We start from the raw sequence: 19645 nt of genomic DNA, 5'->3' as shown, positions 1-19645 counted from the left end.
TACCATGGGAATTTATGCTTGGCCAAGAATCATCCAACAAAACAACTAGGCTAATGACCGCAGATCTGTTATGCGGTTCGCTTAACTTTCGTTTTCGTTTATTGTTTGAGGGATCATACCCGGGATCTTATTACTTAGGTTTCCTTAACCTTTCTCAGTACATTATAGTCCTTTTATGATCCTCTCTTATAATCCTTGAATTTAAATCCTTTTTATCATGTTCCCTTATACTCAATTCTTTCGGTATCTGGTGGATTTTCGGGAAAAATCAAAGTGTTTGAATTTGGATTCTGACGATCTTTATATACACTTATATCCCATATAAAGTACTAATAAGATCTCAGAATAACAATAGAAGAACCCCTACATAGTGTGGCATGGAAAGTTTTCTTATTCAGCATACTCAGCAAAACACTATTCATAAGGGTTACTAAAAGTTCAAAAATTTTGGGGTTATTACAGTCTCCCCTCCTTAAAAGGATTCCGTCCCGGAATCAGATAGAAAATGAATAGGGATACTCTCTTAGCATTGTACTTTCTAACTCTCGAGTAAATTTTCCCATATTATGGTCCTTCCATCAAACTCTGACTAGTTTGATAGCCCTTCTCCCAAGCACTTGTTCCTTTTTCAACCTATAACCTTTCCTGGTTGCTCCATATAGGTTGCGTTGGGTTGCATGTCTATGCGCTCATATGCCCTTATTTGTCTGGCATCCGAATTATAGTTCCTTAATATTGATACGTGGAACACGTTATGAACTTGCTACATGTTCGGGGGTAGGGCTAGCTCATATGCTAACTTCCCAATACGTCTTAATACCTCAAAGGGTCCAATAATTCGTGGGCTTAAACTTTCCTTTCTTTCCAACCCTCATCAATTCTTTTTAAGGGAATACTTTTAACAATACAAGGTTCCCTCCTTCATACTCTTTGTCCTTTCATTGCTAAATCAACATACTTCATGTTCCCATCTTGGGCTACTACTAGCCGTCCTCTGATTAAATCTATTATATCCTTGGTCCTTTGGACCACTGCTGGTCTAAGCATCTTGCGCTCTGCAACATCATCATATTATAAGGGAGATCAACATTGTCTTCCCTCAAAGATCTCATAAGGCGATACCTCGATACTAACAAACGATCGATTATCTTAAGAAAACTTAATCAGCGTTAAGTGATCACTCCAAATTTCTTTCAAGTCTATTGCACAGACTCTCATTATCTCATCTAGATCTACAGCTTTTGCTTCTCAATACCCACTCTTTTCCAGTTTGTAATCGTTACTATTTTTCGTACCAAATTTTATACTGATTACACTTTTGTTCGTTAGCGTTCCATAACCTTTTAATAATCGCGTCAACCTTAGTATTACGAACACGTTAAAATCGGAATACCACCATACTTGGTACCACTTCCTCTCTAGCTGCCTCCATCTTCGAAAGATTGATCCATCATATAGAAGTAAAGGAATTTGTTGAGAGATCACTATGATCATGAACACTTGTTCTATTGCATAGTTAGTACAGAAGGTGGCCAACCTTTAGTACTTGACAAGCAATTAAACAACATGTGGTATCCTACTAGGCTTCTATCACACCGATAGATAGTCATTCGGCAATACCTCCCCTTCTGGAAGGGTTGTTTTTCTCAGCTTACATGAAATGAAAAGAAGAGAAAAGAACGAACTGAAGAGAATTGTATATACGAGAAAAAAAAATTATTGCCATAAAATATCTGGCTTTGAATCTACCTCTGAACTATAAAGGTTCGTCATAGGAGAACAAAACATATATGTATTTATATCAACATCAAGTATTATAACATCATATTTCACATGCCTAAATATTTTCGCTATTCCGTCCATCATTCTATGGACCCATGCTCTTCCTCGAGCTTATACACAATCCCCTTTGAAACTCCCTCGATATCGAAAATCGAATCTGGGATCTCATTCTAGACATCATCGTTACTAGAATTCTATGCTTGCACTGCAACCTTCCTCGTATAATAATACGACTCTCTATTGATAAGAAGGAATAAATATTCAATAGGTAAATAATCGACCTAGTTTTTCTATTAAAGATAATTTATACGTCAACACAACCCGATTAGTGGTACTCAATCTCAACATCCATTCCAATACAACTCTCACGGTTGTAATCAGCTCATTACTCGCAGAATCATTTATGCATTACTATGGTCCACCACTGACCTATTGTCGTCATTCACTTTCCATGAAATCTTAATATCTAACCATACGGAGTCCATATATGTCGTATAGAATTCTTCTAAGGAGTTAACATAATAAACATTCATAATTCATGAAGAACACTCCAAATTCTGACGTACTTTCATGACATAAAGCAGATAAAATTGCAGAAGAGTTTCAATCAAAGCAACAATAGCATGTTAATACCATTCTTAATCATATGCCTTAAATAGAAGACTTAACTCAAAGGTTCGTCTAGTCCTTTTTGAAACATGGTCCTAGCTTATCTCAAGATAGTACCTTCTGAGATAGATAGCCCACTCATGGCGATTACACGAATTAAACCTTTACCAACTACTATTACGGTTGGGTATTGCACAGTCATCAGAAGGAATGTCAATCTTCCAAACCATAATATAACCTTCACAGCTTTAACCATCATCACTGTATTCCTTTGGCATAAGCGTCTATAATTATCCTCTTACCTTTAAGGTGTCGGCCACCTCTTTGGCCTTTCCTGATAGTAAAATTTCCTTACAGTCAATGTCATTTTAACCACCTCCAAATAAATTTTCTACCTCATTTCAATTACTGCTTATGTGAAGATGTTTTCCTTAAAATCTGATGAGTAAAAAAATATCACCATTTTTCCATAAGTTATTGCCTCAGTCTTTAGAGGTTAATCACTGTCACGACTAACTCTCAATCATACTTAGAACATCTTTTATCTTAGGTCCTAATTGCCCTGAAAAATTTTGACCTTTACTGGTTCGATCCATACTTTCTCGTGGTTTAACACGTGCCCCACTTGGCATCATTATAATTACGTCATATTTCCTTTATCAACATTTCTATTCTTGAGAATTTTGAATATTACCTTTCTCATTGTAAAACCTCTAAGGTTATCCTTGAATCGTTCCTCCTGTATTCCCTAGATGCAGGGCATATCAAGATACCATTTATTAATACCAGAATCATTGTCTATATACTTCTGAAAAATTTCTCCATTGATTCTTAAAGGTTGTTATTACCTTAATCCTTTCCAATTCATACTGTCAAACTCATAATATCCCTATTAAGGGTGAAATGCCAACCTTTATGCATTCCCCTAGGATTCATTTTAAGTTACCGATGTTTTATCCTTAATTCCACCTTTAGAAAAAGTACATGCATCCTTCCATGGATAAATCAAGTCATATAACCCTGATGAGGGTGTCTTATTCAATCATTCCCACCTCGATAGTATATGCCTGATTTTACAATAACATCTGTATTCAAAATGAGGTCAATCAATATGGCCTCCAAAAGATAACAACGGTTATCCGTTTTTCTTACCTGATTTAGTAATGATAACAGGGATGTTCTAGAAGATATTGGTCGTGTTCAACGTGAACTTCTTCTTAATAAATCCTTATTTTATTTTGTTGTTTATCTCAATAGTCATCTCAATGTTGGGATATCTTTCATACCTGGCGTCTCCCTTTTTGTGTATCATGCCCCCGGTCTTACACTTCACTTTCTTGAAGGTCACTTCCTTCATCCAATTTTCCTAATTTCTTACTTTCTTGTCTCCTCAGTCTATCTGCGTCTCCTTGTTTATCCTTCGGACTATCTAAAGGTTTCCTCGAATCCTCCCAACTTAAAGGGGATAAAATATATGTATCTTTCATGCCTTCATCCATCATCTTTAACTCATGGTGAATCACTCTCATCCTGACGATTACATACTTTTCTATTTCTATTGCTACGAGTCTTTAGGGTTTCCTCATACCTAACTCCCTTATCATTCCTCCAACTCTATTGCCTTTATATTCCTTTCCACTTCAGTTTCTTTTTATCTACCTCTCTCTTGTAATCATTTCACGAACCCGCTAATCATTGACTTCAAACATCACGTCATTCTGGGATTCTAGTCCTCAGAACAAATCTTGACAACTTTTACAATCTTAGATTCATAATTTATCATACTCGTCCGCCTTTGTTTCGGCTCTAAAGCTTCTATACTATTTTCATAACCTTGGGAAGTACTTTCCTGAAATAATTGACTGAACTTTAATCAGTTTATTATAACATCTGGCTCCGTGCCTTTCTTGGTCTTTTACCAACGGGTGGCCTCTCTCTTAGGAGGGTAAGTGACAAAAACAATCTTTTGTGATTCGTCCATCATTTAGAATCTCAAATGATTCCTATATTTCCTTTAGCCAGGCTCTCGCCTCTACTGGGTTTGCTTGTTCCTTGGAACTCTGAGAGCTTAGCGACTTAAAGGTCCTGAAAGAATTTCCCACCGCACTGTCTCCTCAGGGTGGTGGTTGGGGATAATAGTCTAAGTTCTTTTTAGACAGGTCCATGAATTGTCATATAGGAGTACCGTCTCGGGTCTCCTTTCCTTACTCGACTTTCTGTTTCCTTAGTATGAAATGTTTCATCCTTCTCCCATACTTTGGGTTATCTTATACATTAAAATCCTTCTTTTCCACTTCATTATTTTATGGGCTCCTTCTTTCTTAATGGCAACCTCCCTGACTATCATATTTGGGGTTTGCCCTAAATCTTATTCCTCGAGCTATGGATTTCATCTAAGATCCAGTTCTTAAGCTCTTAAACATTTGGAACCCAAATTCTGTAGGAATACCTCGTTATTCCCTTATCATCTTTCTTGGTATTAATCTCTTCTCTAGTCATTGACTTTCTGCCTTCATTCATCACTTTTTCTTGGCACAATTTTATATTTTCCAATAATCCAGACCGCATAGCGATCACAAACAGCTTTTCGGTACCGGCTCCGGTTGCGTTCACTTTTATTTCCATTTTCTCAAAATCTCTAATCAACTCTCTTAGAGACAATATCATCTTGAGTTTCTCCTTTCTAGTAAGGGCATTAGCCACCATTTTGGCTTTCCCTGGATGATAAAGAATCTCATAATCGTAATCCTTGATTAGCTCAAACCACCTCCTTTGGCGCATGTTGAGCTCTTTCTGCGTGAAAATGTACTAGATCACTTATGGCTTGTGTAAATCTCGCACTTCTCTCCATACAAGCAGTGCCTCCAATCTTTAGGGCAAAACTATTGCCACGAGCCCAAGCTCATGGGTGGGGATATCGAATTTTATATTCCCTTAATTGTCTTGACGCGTACGCGATTACCTTGCTGTGTGCTGTATAAGAAGCACCCTAATTTCTTATGCGAAGCGTCACTACACTTCACAAAATCTCATTTTCCATCCGGCAACGCCAATAGAGGGGATGTCACCAACCTTTGCTTCAGTTCTTAAAAGTTGTTCTCGCATTTCTCTGTCCATTCGAACTTCTCAGTCTGACGAGTAAGCCACGTTAAAGGGGCTACTATCTTAACAAACTTGAAAGAACCTCCGGCAGCGACCGGCCAATCCTACCTCTGGTAGTCGCCCTAACCATGGTTATCAATTCCTCAGCGATCATCTCTTCAGTCTTGTTAGGATCCTCCATGAGATCCTTCTCAACAACAATCCCTTCTGGGACAACATCCTCAACCGCTATATCCTCAAAATGAATATCATCTGGTCCCTCATTAGGGTGTTCCATTGGATCCACAATCCGATCCCCAATCAGTAATAAAACATCATCGCGCTGTTGCTCCTCAACCTCAGGGTTCGGAGTCCCGCTACTATATACGATAACGAACTACGCTTCTATCACGATATTTATAAGGGTTCCCATAAGGGTTTTAACTGTCAGTACTACGTTAGGTAGCCCGACTATGAACTTGGAAAAAGTTCTTATTATCTTAGTGAACTTATTATCTTAACGTCACATCACCTCTAAGGTTTATAACGCTTCGCTCTGATACCATTTGTGTAACACCCCCAAATCCGGGGTCGGGGATCCGGGTGGGCACGAGTTCCATTTCCCTTAATAACACCCAATCTTAATAAACAATCAACTACTCCGTACTGTGACCCCACAATAAACACACACACCACACGTTATAGTCTCAGAGATGAATATCCAAAAATAACATGAGTCATTTTAATCCACAACTATTTGCCATTACACCTTAAAAGGGTTTCTGAATAAATTTACATTTTCCTTGCCATTATTACAATTCATAAATATATATAAGTCTGGTACATCAAAAGTTGAAAGCCTAGCCTATTGATAGATCCTACCTCAGCTACAACAACATCAACGCTTACAGAAAACTGCGGAACGTTTCCTATTCGCTCGCAAATTGGGAGCTTGATCATGTTCATCTTGTCTATCTTTTATTGTGTGATGAAAGAAGAAAGCAAGGGTGAGCAACACGCCCACCGAAATAATATGTATAATAATTAACAAGATATGAGCATTCTCATAGTACTCATGAAAGTCTTGGTCAAGAGGAAATGAACCAAGTTGATATCTTAACGTGACCAAGTCACAAAATATTCAGTATATATACTTTTCAAAATCTTAGAATCCTCTTCCATGCATAATATACATAGAGTTCCAGTTTATAACTGTATAAAAATATCGTTGCAAGGTGATCTCATATATCTAGCCTTTTCTCAATGTTTTTGTGAAAATCTTTGTCATGCATAAGATAATCATTAACCAGATATAAGTTGAAAAGATGAAATTGCAAGATACTCCAATATACTTATATCTTTTCCAAATACTACTTGAACTACCACCGTTCAAGTTATAATCAGTTTCAAAAGTTCATAACACAGATGACACTACAAGATAATACTTGAATAGATTCAATCTTTGAAATATTATTGAATGAAATGAAGTTACGAGATACTTCATTATGTCCCGAAAACCTCTGTCATGTAAAGTATGAACAAAGTTGCAATATCCAATGAATTTGAAAAGAAAAGAATTTTGGCATAAACCTGATATCTTGCTGATCAGGCAAAGATACCAATAAGTAACCTTTTCTACTGTAGATGGATGAATTCCTCGCCGGTCATCACCCTGGCCGCATTCGGACCTCGCGCTAGACCGTTACCCGGCCACTCATGCGTGGATAGACTGTCACCCAGCCGCTTACACCTTCATAGACCGTACCCCGGCTTGTCGCTTATGCCGACTCAATCAGATGGACTTACTTCCCGAAGATTGGGCAAGTAATCAAATTGTTGTCTGAAAACAACAACCACGTTGCGAATATAAAATACACCACAGAGCCGGATCCCTCAGGTTTTGAGCGAGTATTTAAATACCCTTGAAAAGAAGATCTTAAATATAAAAATGAGTTTTGGGATCCACTCTAACTTTTAAAAATCATTTTGAAGACTCGAAAACATTTTTAAGAATGTTTGGAGTAATGCCGATTTAATAAAATAAATCAGTCCCAATATATTAGAAAATAACTGAATATTATTATTTAAATAATATTCCCATAACGATATTCCTTATAAAAATAATTGAAGCAAAAGTTTTAAAACTCATACTTGAAATGGATATTAAATAACCAAAGATATACTTATACGAAAGTATGATCTTTATTTGAATAATCGAAAATAAGTTTTATTATCGAAACATTATTTTTTAATAAAATAAAGAATATTATTTAATAAAATAAGCGGAGTCATAAGTCCTCGAATGAATATTCAAAGTAATATTCATTAAATAAAATAAACCGAGTCATAAGTCCTCGAATGAATATTCAAAGTAATATTCATTAAATAAAATAAACCGAGTCATAAGTCCTCAAATAAATATTCAAAGTAATATTCATTAATAAAAATAAAGTTATCGAATAAACCTTATTCGATTAATAGTTTTGAAAAATATCTATATCTATATATATATATTATACTCGGGAACATCGACTCCCGGTTTAGAAATATGCTCACCTTTGGGTCCCCTATACTAAGGGTATACGCAACTACTGCTTATCTCTAGCATAGGTATTATGCAACTTATAAGCATTTGAATCAACAATATATATCAAGATTACGAAACAGACATGCATATATACCATATCACATGCTCCAATATATCGCAAGATTTGCTAATAACAATAATGCATTTATCACAAGATAATGCATATACATATATACATCAGAACAACAGTATAACGGGTAGAAAACTTGCCTGAGTGCTCCGGGGTAGACTTAAGCTTAGAGTTGGTCCGGTAACCTATGAACAAGAACATAAGCCGGAATTAAACCACGGTCGCTTAAGAAACTTGACTTTAACCAATTGAACCCTAACATTCGCTTTGCGCTTAATGATTCACTTAAGTCACTCGAGTACACTCGGCTCCACCATTTTTAATAAATTAACCATTAAGGGTTCTAAGGAGATTCTTTTGCGAGTGCCTTACCAACTGCATAATACACTTCACATAAATGTTTCTTACTCCAATTAGTCCTTTAAGGTCTTTAAACTATGTTTCAAAGTAAGGCGAGTGGTAACGGTTCGTTCGCGAATCGCCGTTACTTAAACCGGTCGTTTCTCCTAAACCGTATATCGGATTCAAATGAACCACATATCAAAATGAAGCTCGTAACATGAACTATCTAATCATGGAAATGGTCAAAACTTAACAGTGAGTTCTCGGGTCCTGATTTTAAGAGAAAAATAGTCTAAAGTAAATCGGACATTACGACGGCTATGTTTACGCGATTACCAATTTTTATTCTACTCCAAATCAACCCCAAACCAACCCCAATTCAACCATTCAACCAAATTCCATCCATACATCACTACAACAGCCCCAACACCTCAAGTTTTTCCAATTTATATCAATCTCAAACATGAACTAAAGCCATTCTTATGTTCTTTAATAAATAACCAAGATTTAGAACTCCAAAAATACCACAAAACCAACTAATCTCTACATACACAACAATCAAGCCTCTCATGAACTATAATACCCATGTTATGCTCTTAAAATTCAATAACAAAGCTAGGTTAAGAGATTATACCTTCCTTGAAGCTTTTAATCCATGAAAGATCCTTGGAATGCCCATGGAAGCCTTAATCTAACCTCCTACAGGCTTGATCTTTCAAAGAAATCAAGAACACAAAAATTAATTTCAAGAAATTACTATTCACCATCTTCTTGAATGATTTATAGGAAATGCTAGGAAAGTATTTTGAAGCTATGATTCCTAGGAAGTATGTAACTTAACTAAGAGAAGCTAGGATAATTACCTTGTAAATTAGCAAGTGGAGGAGCTTGGACTTCCATTTTTCTAAGAAAGAAGCCGAGAGCTTTATGTTCTTGAACAACAAGTTTATTTGCTATTTTGTGAAATGAATTAGTTGGTTTATTTTCTTTATGGCTTAGCTACTTTTAGGTTTTTACCATGGTAATTTTTGCTTGGCCAAGAATCATCCAACAAAACAATTTCACTTGTCATGCTTATGTCACCATGGTTGTGTCATCTATTTAACACTTGTCTTCCTCTTGTTGGTGAGATGACATCACTCTCCACTAACCCTTTAATTAACTCTTAATTACTTGGCTAATGACCGATGATCTGTTATGCGGTTCGCTTAACTTTCGTTTTCGTTTATCGTTTGAGGGATCATACCCGGGATCTTATTACTTAGGTTTCCTTAACCTTTCCCAATACATTATATTCCTTTTATGATCCTCTCTTATAATCCTTGAATTTAAATCCTTTTTATCCGGTTCCCTTATACTCAATTCTTTCGGTATCTGGTGGATTTTCGGGAAAAATCAAAGTGTTCGAATTTGGATTCTGATGATCTTTACATACACTTATATCCCATATAAAGTACTAATAAGATCTCAGAATAACAATAGAATAACCCCTACATAGTGTGGCATGGAATGTTTTCTTATTCAGCATACTCAACAAAACACTATTCATAAGGGTTACTAAAAGTTCAAAAATTTTGGGTTTATTACATCCCAGCTCTTGCCCTCAGCAATATAAGCTTTCCCTTGTTGCTTCTTTAGAAGAGCATCAAACTTTGCTTCCAATTCAAGATAGACTTTGTCTTTCCTTGCCTTCTTGGGTTTCCTACATTCTGTAGCAAAATGTCCCAACTTATCACAGTTAAAGCACCTTATGTTTGATCTATCAACAGATCCAGTTTTGTAGCCAGTTTTGCTATCAGGAGTGTACTTCCCTTTTCCTTTCCAGCTGCTGTCTTTGTTGAAGAACTGTCCTTTGCTCTTGAAAAATATTGGTTTGTTCACTCTAATGTTAGAGAATTTTCTATCCAAGTAAGCCATTGATTTGTCTAGCTCATCAAGCTCATCAAGAGTGTAGAACTCATCTTCTTCATCCAATTCCAGTATGACTTGCTCTTTAGTATCATTGACTCTTTTCTCACTTGTAGAAATATCTGGAGTTTGGGATGTTTGCTCATCATTAGAGGTCTGTCCATCATTCCCAATCAGTGCACTTGAGCCATCCAGTACATATCCTTGACCAGCCCTTAATGATTTCTTTTGAATCATTTCAAGTTCATAAGTTTTCAGAACCCCATAGAGCACTTCCAGTGTGATTCTACTCAAATCCCTTCTTTCTCTGATTATAGAGATCTTTTGTTCCAAATGATCAGGGAGAGAAAGCAAGAACTTCAAATTTACTTCTTCAACATTATAAAAGTTTTCATGAAGCTGCAAGTCATTTATCAGCTTATTAAAACTTTCAAACACATCAGTAATACCCTCCTTTGGTTTAGCCATAAAACCCTCATACTGAGAAATCAATATCCTTCTTTGATTTGACCTAACCTCCTCAGTTCCTTCACAGAGTATCTCAATCTTTTCCCAGATCTGTTTAGCAGTGTCACAGTTGACAATGTTATTATACATTACATTGTCAAGTGACTCAATTAGTATTAGTTGCAAACCACTGTCTAGGGAAACTTTCTCTCTTTCAGGTTCAGTATACTTAGAGGGATCCTTGGGAGCATAATAAGATGGAATAACCATATATCCATATGTGATTTCCTCAACTCTAACCTCAGGAGTGAAGGGCCCATTCTTGAGGATACCAATGTAAAGGTGATTGGTCATTCTTATAAACAACAACATTTTCTTTTTCCATAAAGTATAGTTGGCCATATCAAAGGGAGGAATCTTGATACTACTGATTTTCTGTGTATTCATTTTTCCAAGATCTAATCTGTTTACTTTCAGATTTTGCTCTGATACCACTTGTTAGGTATGAATACAACACAGGGGGGTGAATGTGTTGTAGCTTAAATGTTTACCTTTTGATCGACTTTGGCTTTAGCAGTTGGTTGTTATCAATGATTTAGTAGAATAGATGTTAAATATAAATAACAATGTAAATATGTAAAACAAAGATATTCAAAACTCACTTAATTTTATAATAAAAATCAAGCAGTGTTTTTCTACAAAATCTCTAAGTTCTTGTTTTTAGAAGTTAGCTCCTTTCTTGAGAGAGAATACAAGAATTTATATTTAGATTCTTACTGCTGACTAGAGGACCAGTGTTAACTTTATAACTCAGTTAACCGCTGGTTTACACAGAGGATAATAAACATGCTATTACCTTCTCTAAACTGTCACTTGTCATTTCTATTTATAGAAAAGCAAATCTTCCATTTCTGGCTTAGCATATCTTTAGCATCCCGTGTTTACTTTAATCTCCTCTGTCAGTTAATCATTTCCATTGATCTTGCACATCTCTCAAGCTGCTTTTTGTAGACTTGTCAATCCAGCTATGTGAATTGTTTGTTGACTTGCAACCTTGGATATTAAACTGTTCTGCAATTCTGTACTTAGAGAAATTTCTTCACTGCGAGATCTCCAATTAAGCTGTAGAGAACTCGACATTTTGATAGGCATGTTGTCTTGTCGATATCTCTGAAACTTCATTGTTGACTTCACTTATCGACAACTCTGAGTTCTCTAGTGAATTTTGGTTTATCGATAACTCAGAGTTCTCTAATGGACTTTGGCTTATCGATAACTCAGAGTTCTCTAATGAATGTATACTTGTCAATATCTCTGAGTTCTCGAATGGCTATCTGACTTATCGATATCTCCCATAGCATTTCCTGAGTTTTTGATAGACAATTCATGAGTTCTCGATAGGCAATTCCTGAGTTCTCGATAGGCAATTCCTGAGTTCTCTATAACACTAATTATGTGACTTGTAGAGATCTTGACTTAGAATGTTTTTCACCAAACAGAATTATTCAACTCCAAGCTTCTTCATTAATTCTTCTGAGGCATGACCTTCTTGATCTTCTTCAAGATAGAATTCTTAGGCTTGACATTGTTTAGGGAAAAATGCTCCAGTCTGCTCTATTTACATTATACAGACATTAAGTGTTACAAGTATAAATTACAGATTAAGGTTACAATACAACTAATCTTAGGGTGGGCCCCAATCTTGACTGATTGCTAATGACATTGTCAGCATCAGTAATCTTTGACATCATCATGTTAATGACATTGTTACCTCCAGTAATCTTTGACATTAGATCATTGAAGATTAATGACATTGTTAGCTCCAGTAATCTTTGACATCATCTATTATATATAACACTTATGAATGATCCAACCGTAAAGATGTGAAGATCTATATATATAAGTGATATAATAAAATTTTTAGAAAAAAATAAATTTACCTGTTTTGCTATTTTAACAGCCAACTTTTAGTTTGACCAGTACTTCTTAATACTGTTTTATCCCATATTAATGTTACGATTGTTTCAAAATAACTTATGAATGATCCAACCGTAAGGATGTGAACATCTATATATATGTCAACTAGTAGTTTGACTAGTACTTCTTAATATTGTTTATTCCCATACTAATGCTATAATTTTTTCAAAATAACTTATGAATTATCCAACCATAAGGATGTGAAGATCTATATATATTAGTGATATGATAAATGTTTTAGAAAAAAATAATTTTATTTAGTTTGTTATTTTAACAGTCAATTAGTAGTTTGACCAGTACTTCTTAGTAGTGTTTAGTCCCATATTAATGTTATGCTTTTTTCAAAATAACTTATGAATGATCCAACCGTAAGGATGTGAAGATCTATATATATATAAGTGATATAATAAAAAATTTTGAAAAAAATAAATTTTTTTGGTTTGTTATTTTAACAGTCAACTAGTAGTTTGACCAGTACTTTTTAGTACTGTTTAGTCCCATACTAATGTTATGATTTTTTCAAAATAACTTATGAATGATCCAACCATAAGGATGTGAAGATCTATATATATGTCAACTAGTAGTTTGACCAGAACTTCTTAATACTGTTAAGTCCCATATTAATGCTTTGATTTTTTCAAAATAATTTATGAATAATCCAACTGTAAGGATGTGAAGATCTATATATATTGGTGATATGATAAATGTTTTAGAAAAAAATAATTTTATTTGGTTTGCTATTTTAACAGAAAACTAGTAGTTTGACTAGTACTTCTTAATACTGTTTAGTCGCATATTAATGTTATGATTTTTTCAAAATAACTTATAAATGATCAAACCATTGGGATGTGAAGATCTATATATATTAGTGATATGATAAATTTTATAGGAAAAAATAATTTTTTTGGTTTGCTATTTTAACAGTCAACTAGTAGTTTGACAAGTACTTCTTAATACTGTTTAGTCCCATATTAATATTATGATTTTTTGAAAATAACTTATGAATGATCCCACCATAAGAATGTGAATATCTATATGTATTAGTGATATGATAAAAGTTTTAGAAAAAAATAAATTTATTTGGTTTGCTATTTTAACAGTCAACTAATAGTTTGACCAATACTTCTAAATATTGTTTAGTCCCATATTAATGTTATGATTTTTTCAGAATAACTTATGAATGATCCAACCATAAGGATGTGAAGATCTATATATATAAGTGATATAATAAAAATTTTATAAAAAAATAAATTTATTTGGTTTGTTATTTTAACAGTCAACTAGTAGTTTGACCAGTACTTCTTAGTATTATTTAGTCCCATATTAATGTTATGATTTTTTCAAAATAATTTATGAATGATCCAACTGTAAGGATGTGAAGATCTATATATATAAGTGATATAAAAAAAATTTAGAAAAAAATTAATTTTTTTTGTTTGCTATTTTTACAGTCAACTAGTAGTTCGACAAGTATTTTTTAGTACTGTTTAGTTCCATATTAATATTATGATTGTTAGTCCCTTCACAATATAGAAAGAATTACAGAAGGGGGGTTGAATGGAATTTTTGAACCTTTTTCTCGAAATAAAAATGTTCAAACTTGAATATAGATATAAGTGTTTTGATTAGCACAATGCGGAATAGAAACTTAATTGAATCAAAACATAAGTAATTAAAAACAAGAGTCTTTAAAAACTTTCTTGTGGATTTAAACAATTCCACCATAGATATATATTATATATATCGAGAGAACTCTGTGTGCAAGAATGCTCACAGCTGCTTACAAATTGAACTACTGAGAATACAGGGAAATGCTAATGATTCTGCTTACAAAGATTTCTCTGTTTGTGTAACTCAGCTCTCTTATTTCTATTTGCTACGTTCTTGGTTTATACATTACCAAGATTACAAAGTCAAGAAGACTGAATAAATATAAAAACTATCAGTCTTAAACTTTGCTAGTTTTCGTCCTCTATTACCCAGTTAATGGGCTTCCACAGTAGATTTGTATACATCTCGACGCCTGTGCCCTGTTGTCACTGGTCAACTGCTGTTTGAATTCTTTACATAATCATCTGTTGGACTTTATGAACATCCGTTGATGGCTTCATTGATCATCCGTCGACTGCTATATTAAACATCCGTTGATAGTCATTTGATCATCCGTCGATGGCTTTGTTAATCATCCGTCGGTAGCTATTTTGGCACTTGACTTCATTTCACTTATGCAGCATTATAAGACATCATTTATATACAATTAATCAACCTATTTTGCATATCTATTTAAAGTCAACATGACTTATAGGTTACTACAGAATCTATACAAAGATGTATACAGAACTGTGCTACAGACTCATTATTACATAAGCTACCCACTCGATGGATAATAAGTCATCATCCGTCGGGACTATAATGAGTTATCCGTCGGGACTATAATTTTTATCCGTCGAGTGCTATATTATTTCACTAAGTAAAATCTACTTAGATGTTTTATTTATAAAATCATCAAGTACACAACATATGCACAACAATCTCCCCCAATTTATGTCCACTGGAATTGTAGCCATAAATTAAGAGATACTTGATGATAACAAAACATCCTAAACATACAGCTTTAAAGATAAGTAGATAATACTGAAAGTGCTTCAATTAATCAAAATGTACAAAGTTTGGCTCACAGTCATTTCAAGATGCTCCTCTAGCCTGAACAGATTTTTCTAGTTTCTTGAAGGTCTGGATCTTCTTCCAAGAATTTTTGTTATTTTCATCAATGTGATTTTGGAGCTGCCTGTGGAATTCTAGTTCATCAGATTCTGAGAGATCTAGCTTTTCTTGCATTTCCAAGAGAGTCTCATTGCTAGAGATACTCAATTGGTCTTCTAACCTGAAGAATCTTCTCACAACTTTGTCATCCATGAACTCCATCAGCCAGTAGGGCCTTAGATGCACTCTTCTCCCTGTGTATGGCATGATTAGAGTCTTTGGGAGTGCATCTTTAGCTCTAATACTCCTTAGTTCTTCAATCTTCTTCAATACTAGTCTTCTTGCAGTTACATTGAACCCAAAGTTCTTCTTGAAGGATGAATAAACTTTAATCAGTACAGCTTGGCTTTCTTAAAGAATCCTGTGAAGTGGCCACTGAACCTCCCTTCCTCCTTTGTACTTGAACACTAATCTTTCAGGTAGGTTCCTGTATATATCAATTCCCCTCACTTCATCCAGTTCATCCAGATAGAGGTTTAGATCTAAAAATTCTTTGATGTCACACAAGTACAAGTAGTCTCCCTTGTTGACTTTGGGTTGAGCTTTAACTACTGATTTGGATTTGAGAGGTGACAGCTTCACTTTCTTGACTGCCCTTGACTTTGTCCTTTTTGGCTTGCTAAGGATTGGTAAACTGAAGTCAGGAATTGGTATGTTATCCCACTCTATTGGCTCATCCTTGGGCATAATAGGTTCACCATGAATATTCTTGTAGGGATCCACCACCTTTATATCTTCAAATACCACAGAGGGCTTTGATGCTTGAGTTCTAGCTGGTGTGGGTACCTTAGGAAATTGATCTTCCAATTCCTTGTCAACAATATCCAGTTTCCTTTTTGTTCTTCTAGCCAATTCTTTCTTCCTTGGGGATTTCTTTTGTTCTTCAATTTGCTTCCTTGATTCAGTGGCTTCAGAAGGTTGAGAGGGAATTTGTTGAGATGAACTTACAGCCTGTAGCTTGGCTAAGATAGTAATATGCTCTTTCTTTTGTTTAGCCTTCTTTGCATCTAGAGCATCTTGCTTCTTTTCCTGCTTTAATCTTGCTTTTTCTTCTCTCTTTGTTTGAGCAAATTGAGGATGTCCAGCTATCACACAAATTTCCTTTCCATTTCTGAATATCTTAGCAATTCTTCTTTTTGAAGCTGAATCATCTGGATCTTTATAGAAAGCAATTGATATTGACAGAGGCTTCTTTTCATCAGGCTTGGGTGGTTCAAACACAGTATCCAAGGGGTTCTTTAAGGATGATTTTGAATAATTTACCCTTGGTTTAAGAATCATTTCAGCCTTTGGAGATTTGATGTAGGAAGATTGTCCTCTTTCCAGATAATTCATGCTTATCTCATTCACACTGATTTGCTTGACTTGAGAGTGATGGATGGCTGACTTAACTGGCTCCTTGACAAGTTCAAACTTTTTCTGTATCTCATCATCAATCTTATCCCAGTTGATCAAACTCAACTTTCCTTTCTCAGCAACTTTCAAGTTTGCTGATGCTCCTTTAATTAGATCTATACCATCTGCAACTGGTGGCTTGGAGATAGTAATTGAAGGTACAATTACTTTGTTGATTTGAACTTGAAGTTTCTCCCCCTCACTTGGTCCTTTCTCCCCCTTACTTGGTTCTCTCTCCCCCTTTTTGTTATCATCAAGTTGAGGAGTTAGGCCCTGTGCTTTAGTCAGTTGCATGAGAAGATTTATCTGAGACTGTTGATTTTGAAGAAGGATGGTCATAGAATTCTCAATAACTTGAACTCTATCTTCCAGCTTGACCAACTTCTTTTCAGAATCTGATTCTCTCCTCAGTCTCAGTAATAGATCCTGCATGGTACCATATGGCATAACTGAATCCAGCTTCTCAGAATTGTAGGTCTTCAAGTCAGCTATATCCTTTTTGATTTCATCTACACTCAGATTCTGTCTGACTTGCTGTAGCTTCATTAGATGTAAAGAATCTAGGTGAGCTTGAAGAACAGCCTTGGTACCAGCATTTGAGCTCTTCTGAATGGCCTTTTGGATAAACATGATTTGTTTGACCAATGATACATTGAATTTACTCCAAATTCAGGAGCCTTATCCATCAAATGAAATAGAGTCATCATCATTAGAATTTACTCTAAATTCTTCAGATGGCTCATCAGCTATAGGAGGCATTAAATTGACAGGAGCCTTATCCCTTTTTAGAGATTCTAAAGTATTCACCAAATTTAATGTCTTTTCTGCCTCCTCATTGCCCTGAGCAGCCAACAATTGATAGGCTGACACAGGATGAGTAAAAGTGTCACCATCCAAGGAAATGTTATCAATTACAGCCTTGTAATGTTGCTGGAATTGTCTTTCCTTTTCAGCATCATCCACAATCATTGACTCATGAGTAATGGTTGTATCCACCCTTATTACTTCTGTACCTACTTTTCTCTCATAATCTCTCTTTTGTTGCATCAGGGTCTCACCCTGGCTCCCCACCCTCACACCCTTACCTTCACCTACTAAGGTGGGACTCCTCTCACTCACTTTTGCCAATCCTGAATAAATGGATTGCTGATTTTCACTCTTTTCCTCTCCTTTTGCCTGGGAGCAACCCAGCCTCTCAATCAATACATTCTCCTCTCTCAGTCCTAAAACTGACTATACAACCACTAAATCTTCTGCACTTGAAATAATTGAAGTTTGAAGTTGTGCAGAGATACTCGACGGATAAGTGATATCCATCGAGTGAGTGGTAATGCTATCCGACGGATAACTGCTGTTAAGCTTATCCGTCGGGATACAATCACTACTCGACGGATGAGCAATATCCTTCAAGAGAGTAGAAATGAATGAGGTAGGAAGAGAAACTATTGTTGACTCTGTGTTGATTGAAGATATTTGAGGCACATATGTCATAATAGTATCTGAAAGAATTGGCAAGTGAGCCAACAAATCATCTAAAAGATGATGCTCACTTGCACTATATTTTGGCTTCCCTAACAGAGTTAAAGAAGGGGAATCAGGAATTGAAGTGTTTATCATATCCACTTCCAGAGAGTTTGTTGGTGAGTATGGTGTATCAGATGCTTCTATAAATAGAGATTTTGGCTGTGACTCCATATTTATTGGAGCCACATCAAAATGAATTTGAGAGAGTGCAGGGACTGTGTCTTTAGCACCAGTTTGCACTGTGTGTGTGCCATGTGCATCCCCAGAGGTTTTAGATTTCTTCTTTCTTGTGTAAGTTTGGGGTGATCTTGTGTCCCTAACCCTTTTGACATGTGCTCTTAGATGAGAGCTTTGTTCAATAACTGCATCCTTTTGGGAGGATACAGCTAGAAGTGAGCTTTTATCCTTTTTAAGCACTGCAGTTTGTTGGGAAACTGCAGTGTGGCTAGGCTGGGATTCACTCAACTCTCCAACCTTATTCTTGGGGTTTCTTTGATGTTCACCCCTTCCCTCACCTGACTTTCCCTCATTCACACTCTCCTCTTTTGCTTTTGTAGATTTTTCAACTGGCATCTTTTGATAGATGTCAGAGGGGGTTTTCTTTGATTTAGATTTGGAAATTGGAGAGGGTTTTGAGGCTTTGAGAGGCAACTGTTTGGTCATTGGCATAGTTGCCATAGCTACTCCTGAAGTCAAAGAAATAGTGGAGGTTGGGATAGTTGTAGGGATAGATGAAATTACCTCACTTACCTGAGGTGCCTGCATTACTTGGAAAATAGAACATTAGCACATCCCTGTGATGGTTGGCTCTGTTCAAATCTGCAATGAGTCTTCTCTCTTGAACCCAACAAGCCAGTTTGTTGTTTGGGTTCTCAAGCACAATTTCTTGACATAGGTGGTTAGCCAATAACATGAAAAATCTAGCATAATACACATTCTTACCTCTTTTAGCTAACTCACCTAGTTTAAAACCTAACTCAAACAAGACAAGGTCACTAAAATTATAAAATTTATCTGTAACTAGCATGTATAGCATGTTAAGCATGGAAATATTCACTGAATCAAAATTACTGACTTTTCCAGAGAAAACTTTAGTAACTACATCACACAAGAAACTCCACTCCTTCCTAAGACCCAATCTCCTAATATCACTTAATTTA

The 19645-nt window shown here is 35.5% G+C and overlaps 1 protein-coding gene across 1 annotated transcript in view; it reads right to left on the bottom strand.

Annotated features, from left to right (window-relative positions):
- LOC141660576 (uncharacterized) overlaps positions 1 to 19148 on the bottom strand; it is a 61551-nt gene extending 42403 nt beyond the window's left edge. The window contains exon 1 of the mRNA XM_074467568.1: positions 19001 to 19148. Within this exon, the coding sequence (XP_074323669.1) occupies positions 19001 to 19148 (148 nt within the window). The remainder of the gene's footprint in view (positions 1 to 19000) is intronic.
- Between the last annotated feature and the right edge of the window lie 497 nt (positions 19149 to 19645).

This window comes from Apium graveolens, chromosome 5 (assembly GCF_009905375.1).
Source record: "Apium graveolens cultivar Ventura chromosome 5, ASM990537v1, whole genome shotgun sequence".
NCBI lineage: Eukaryota > Viridiplantae > Streptophyta > Magnoliopsida > Apiales > Apiaceae > Apium > Apium graveolens.
The sequence above is the reverse complement of the archived record's forward strand: the minus strand, read 5'-3'. Positions and strand labels throughout refer to the sequence as shown.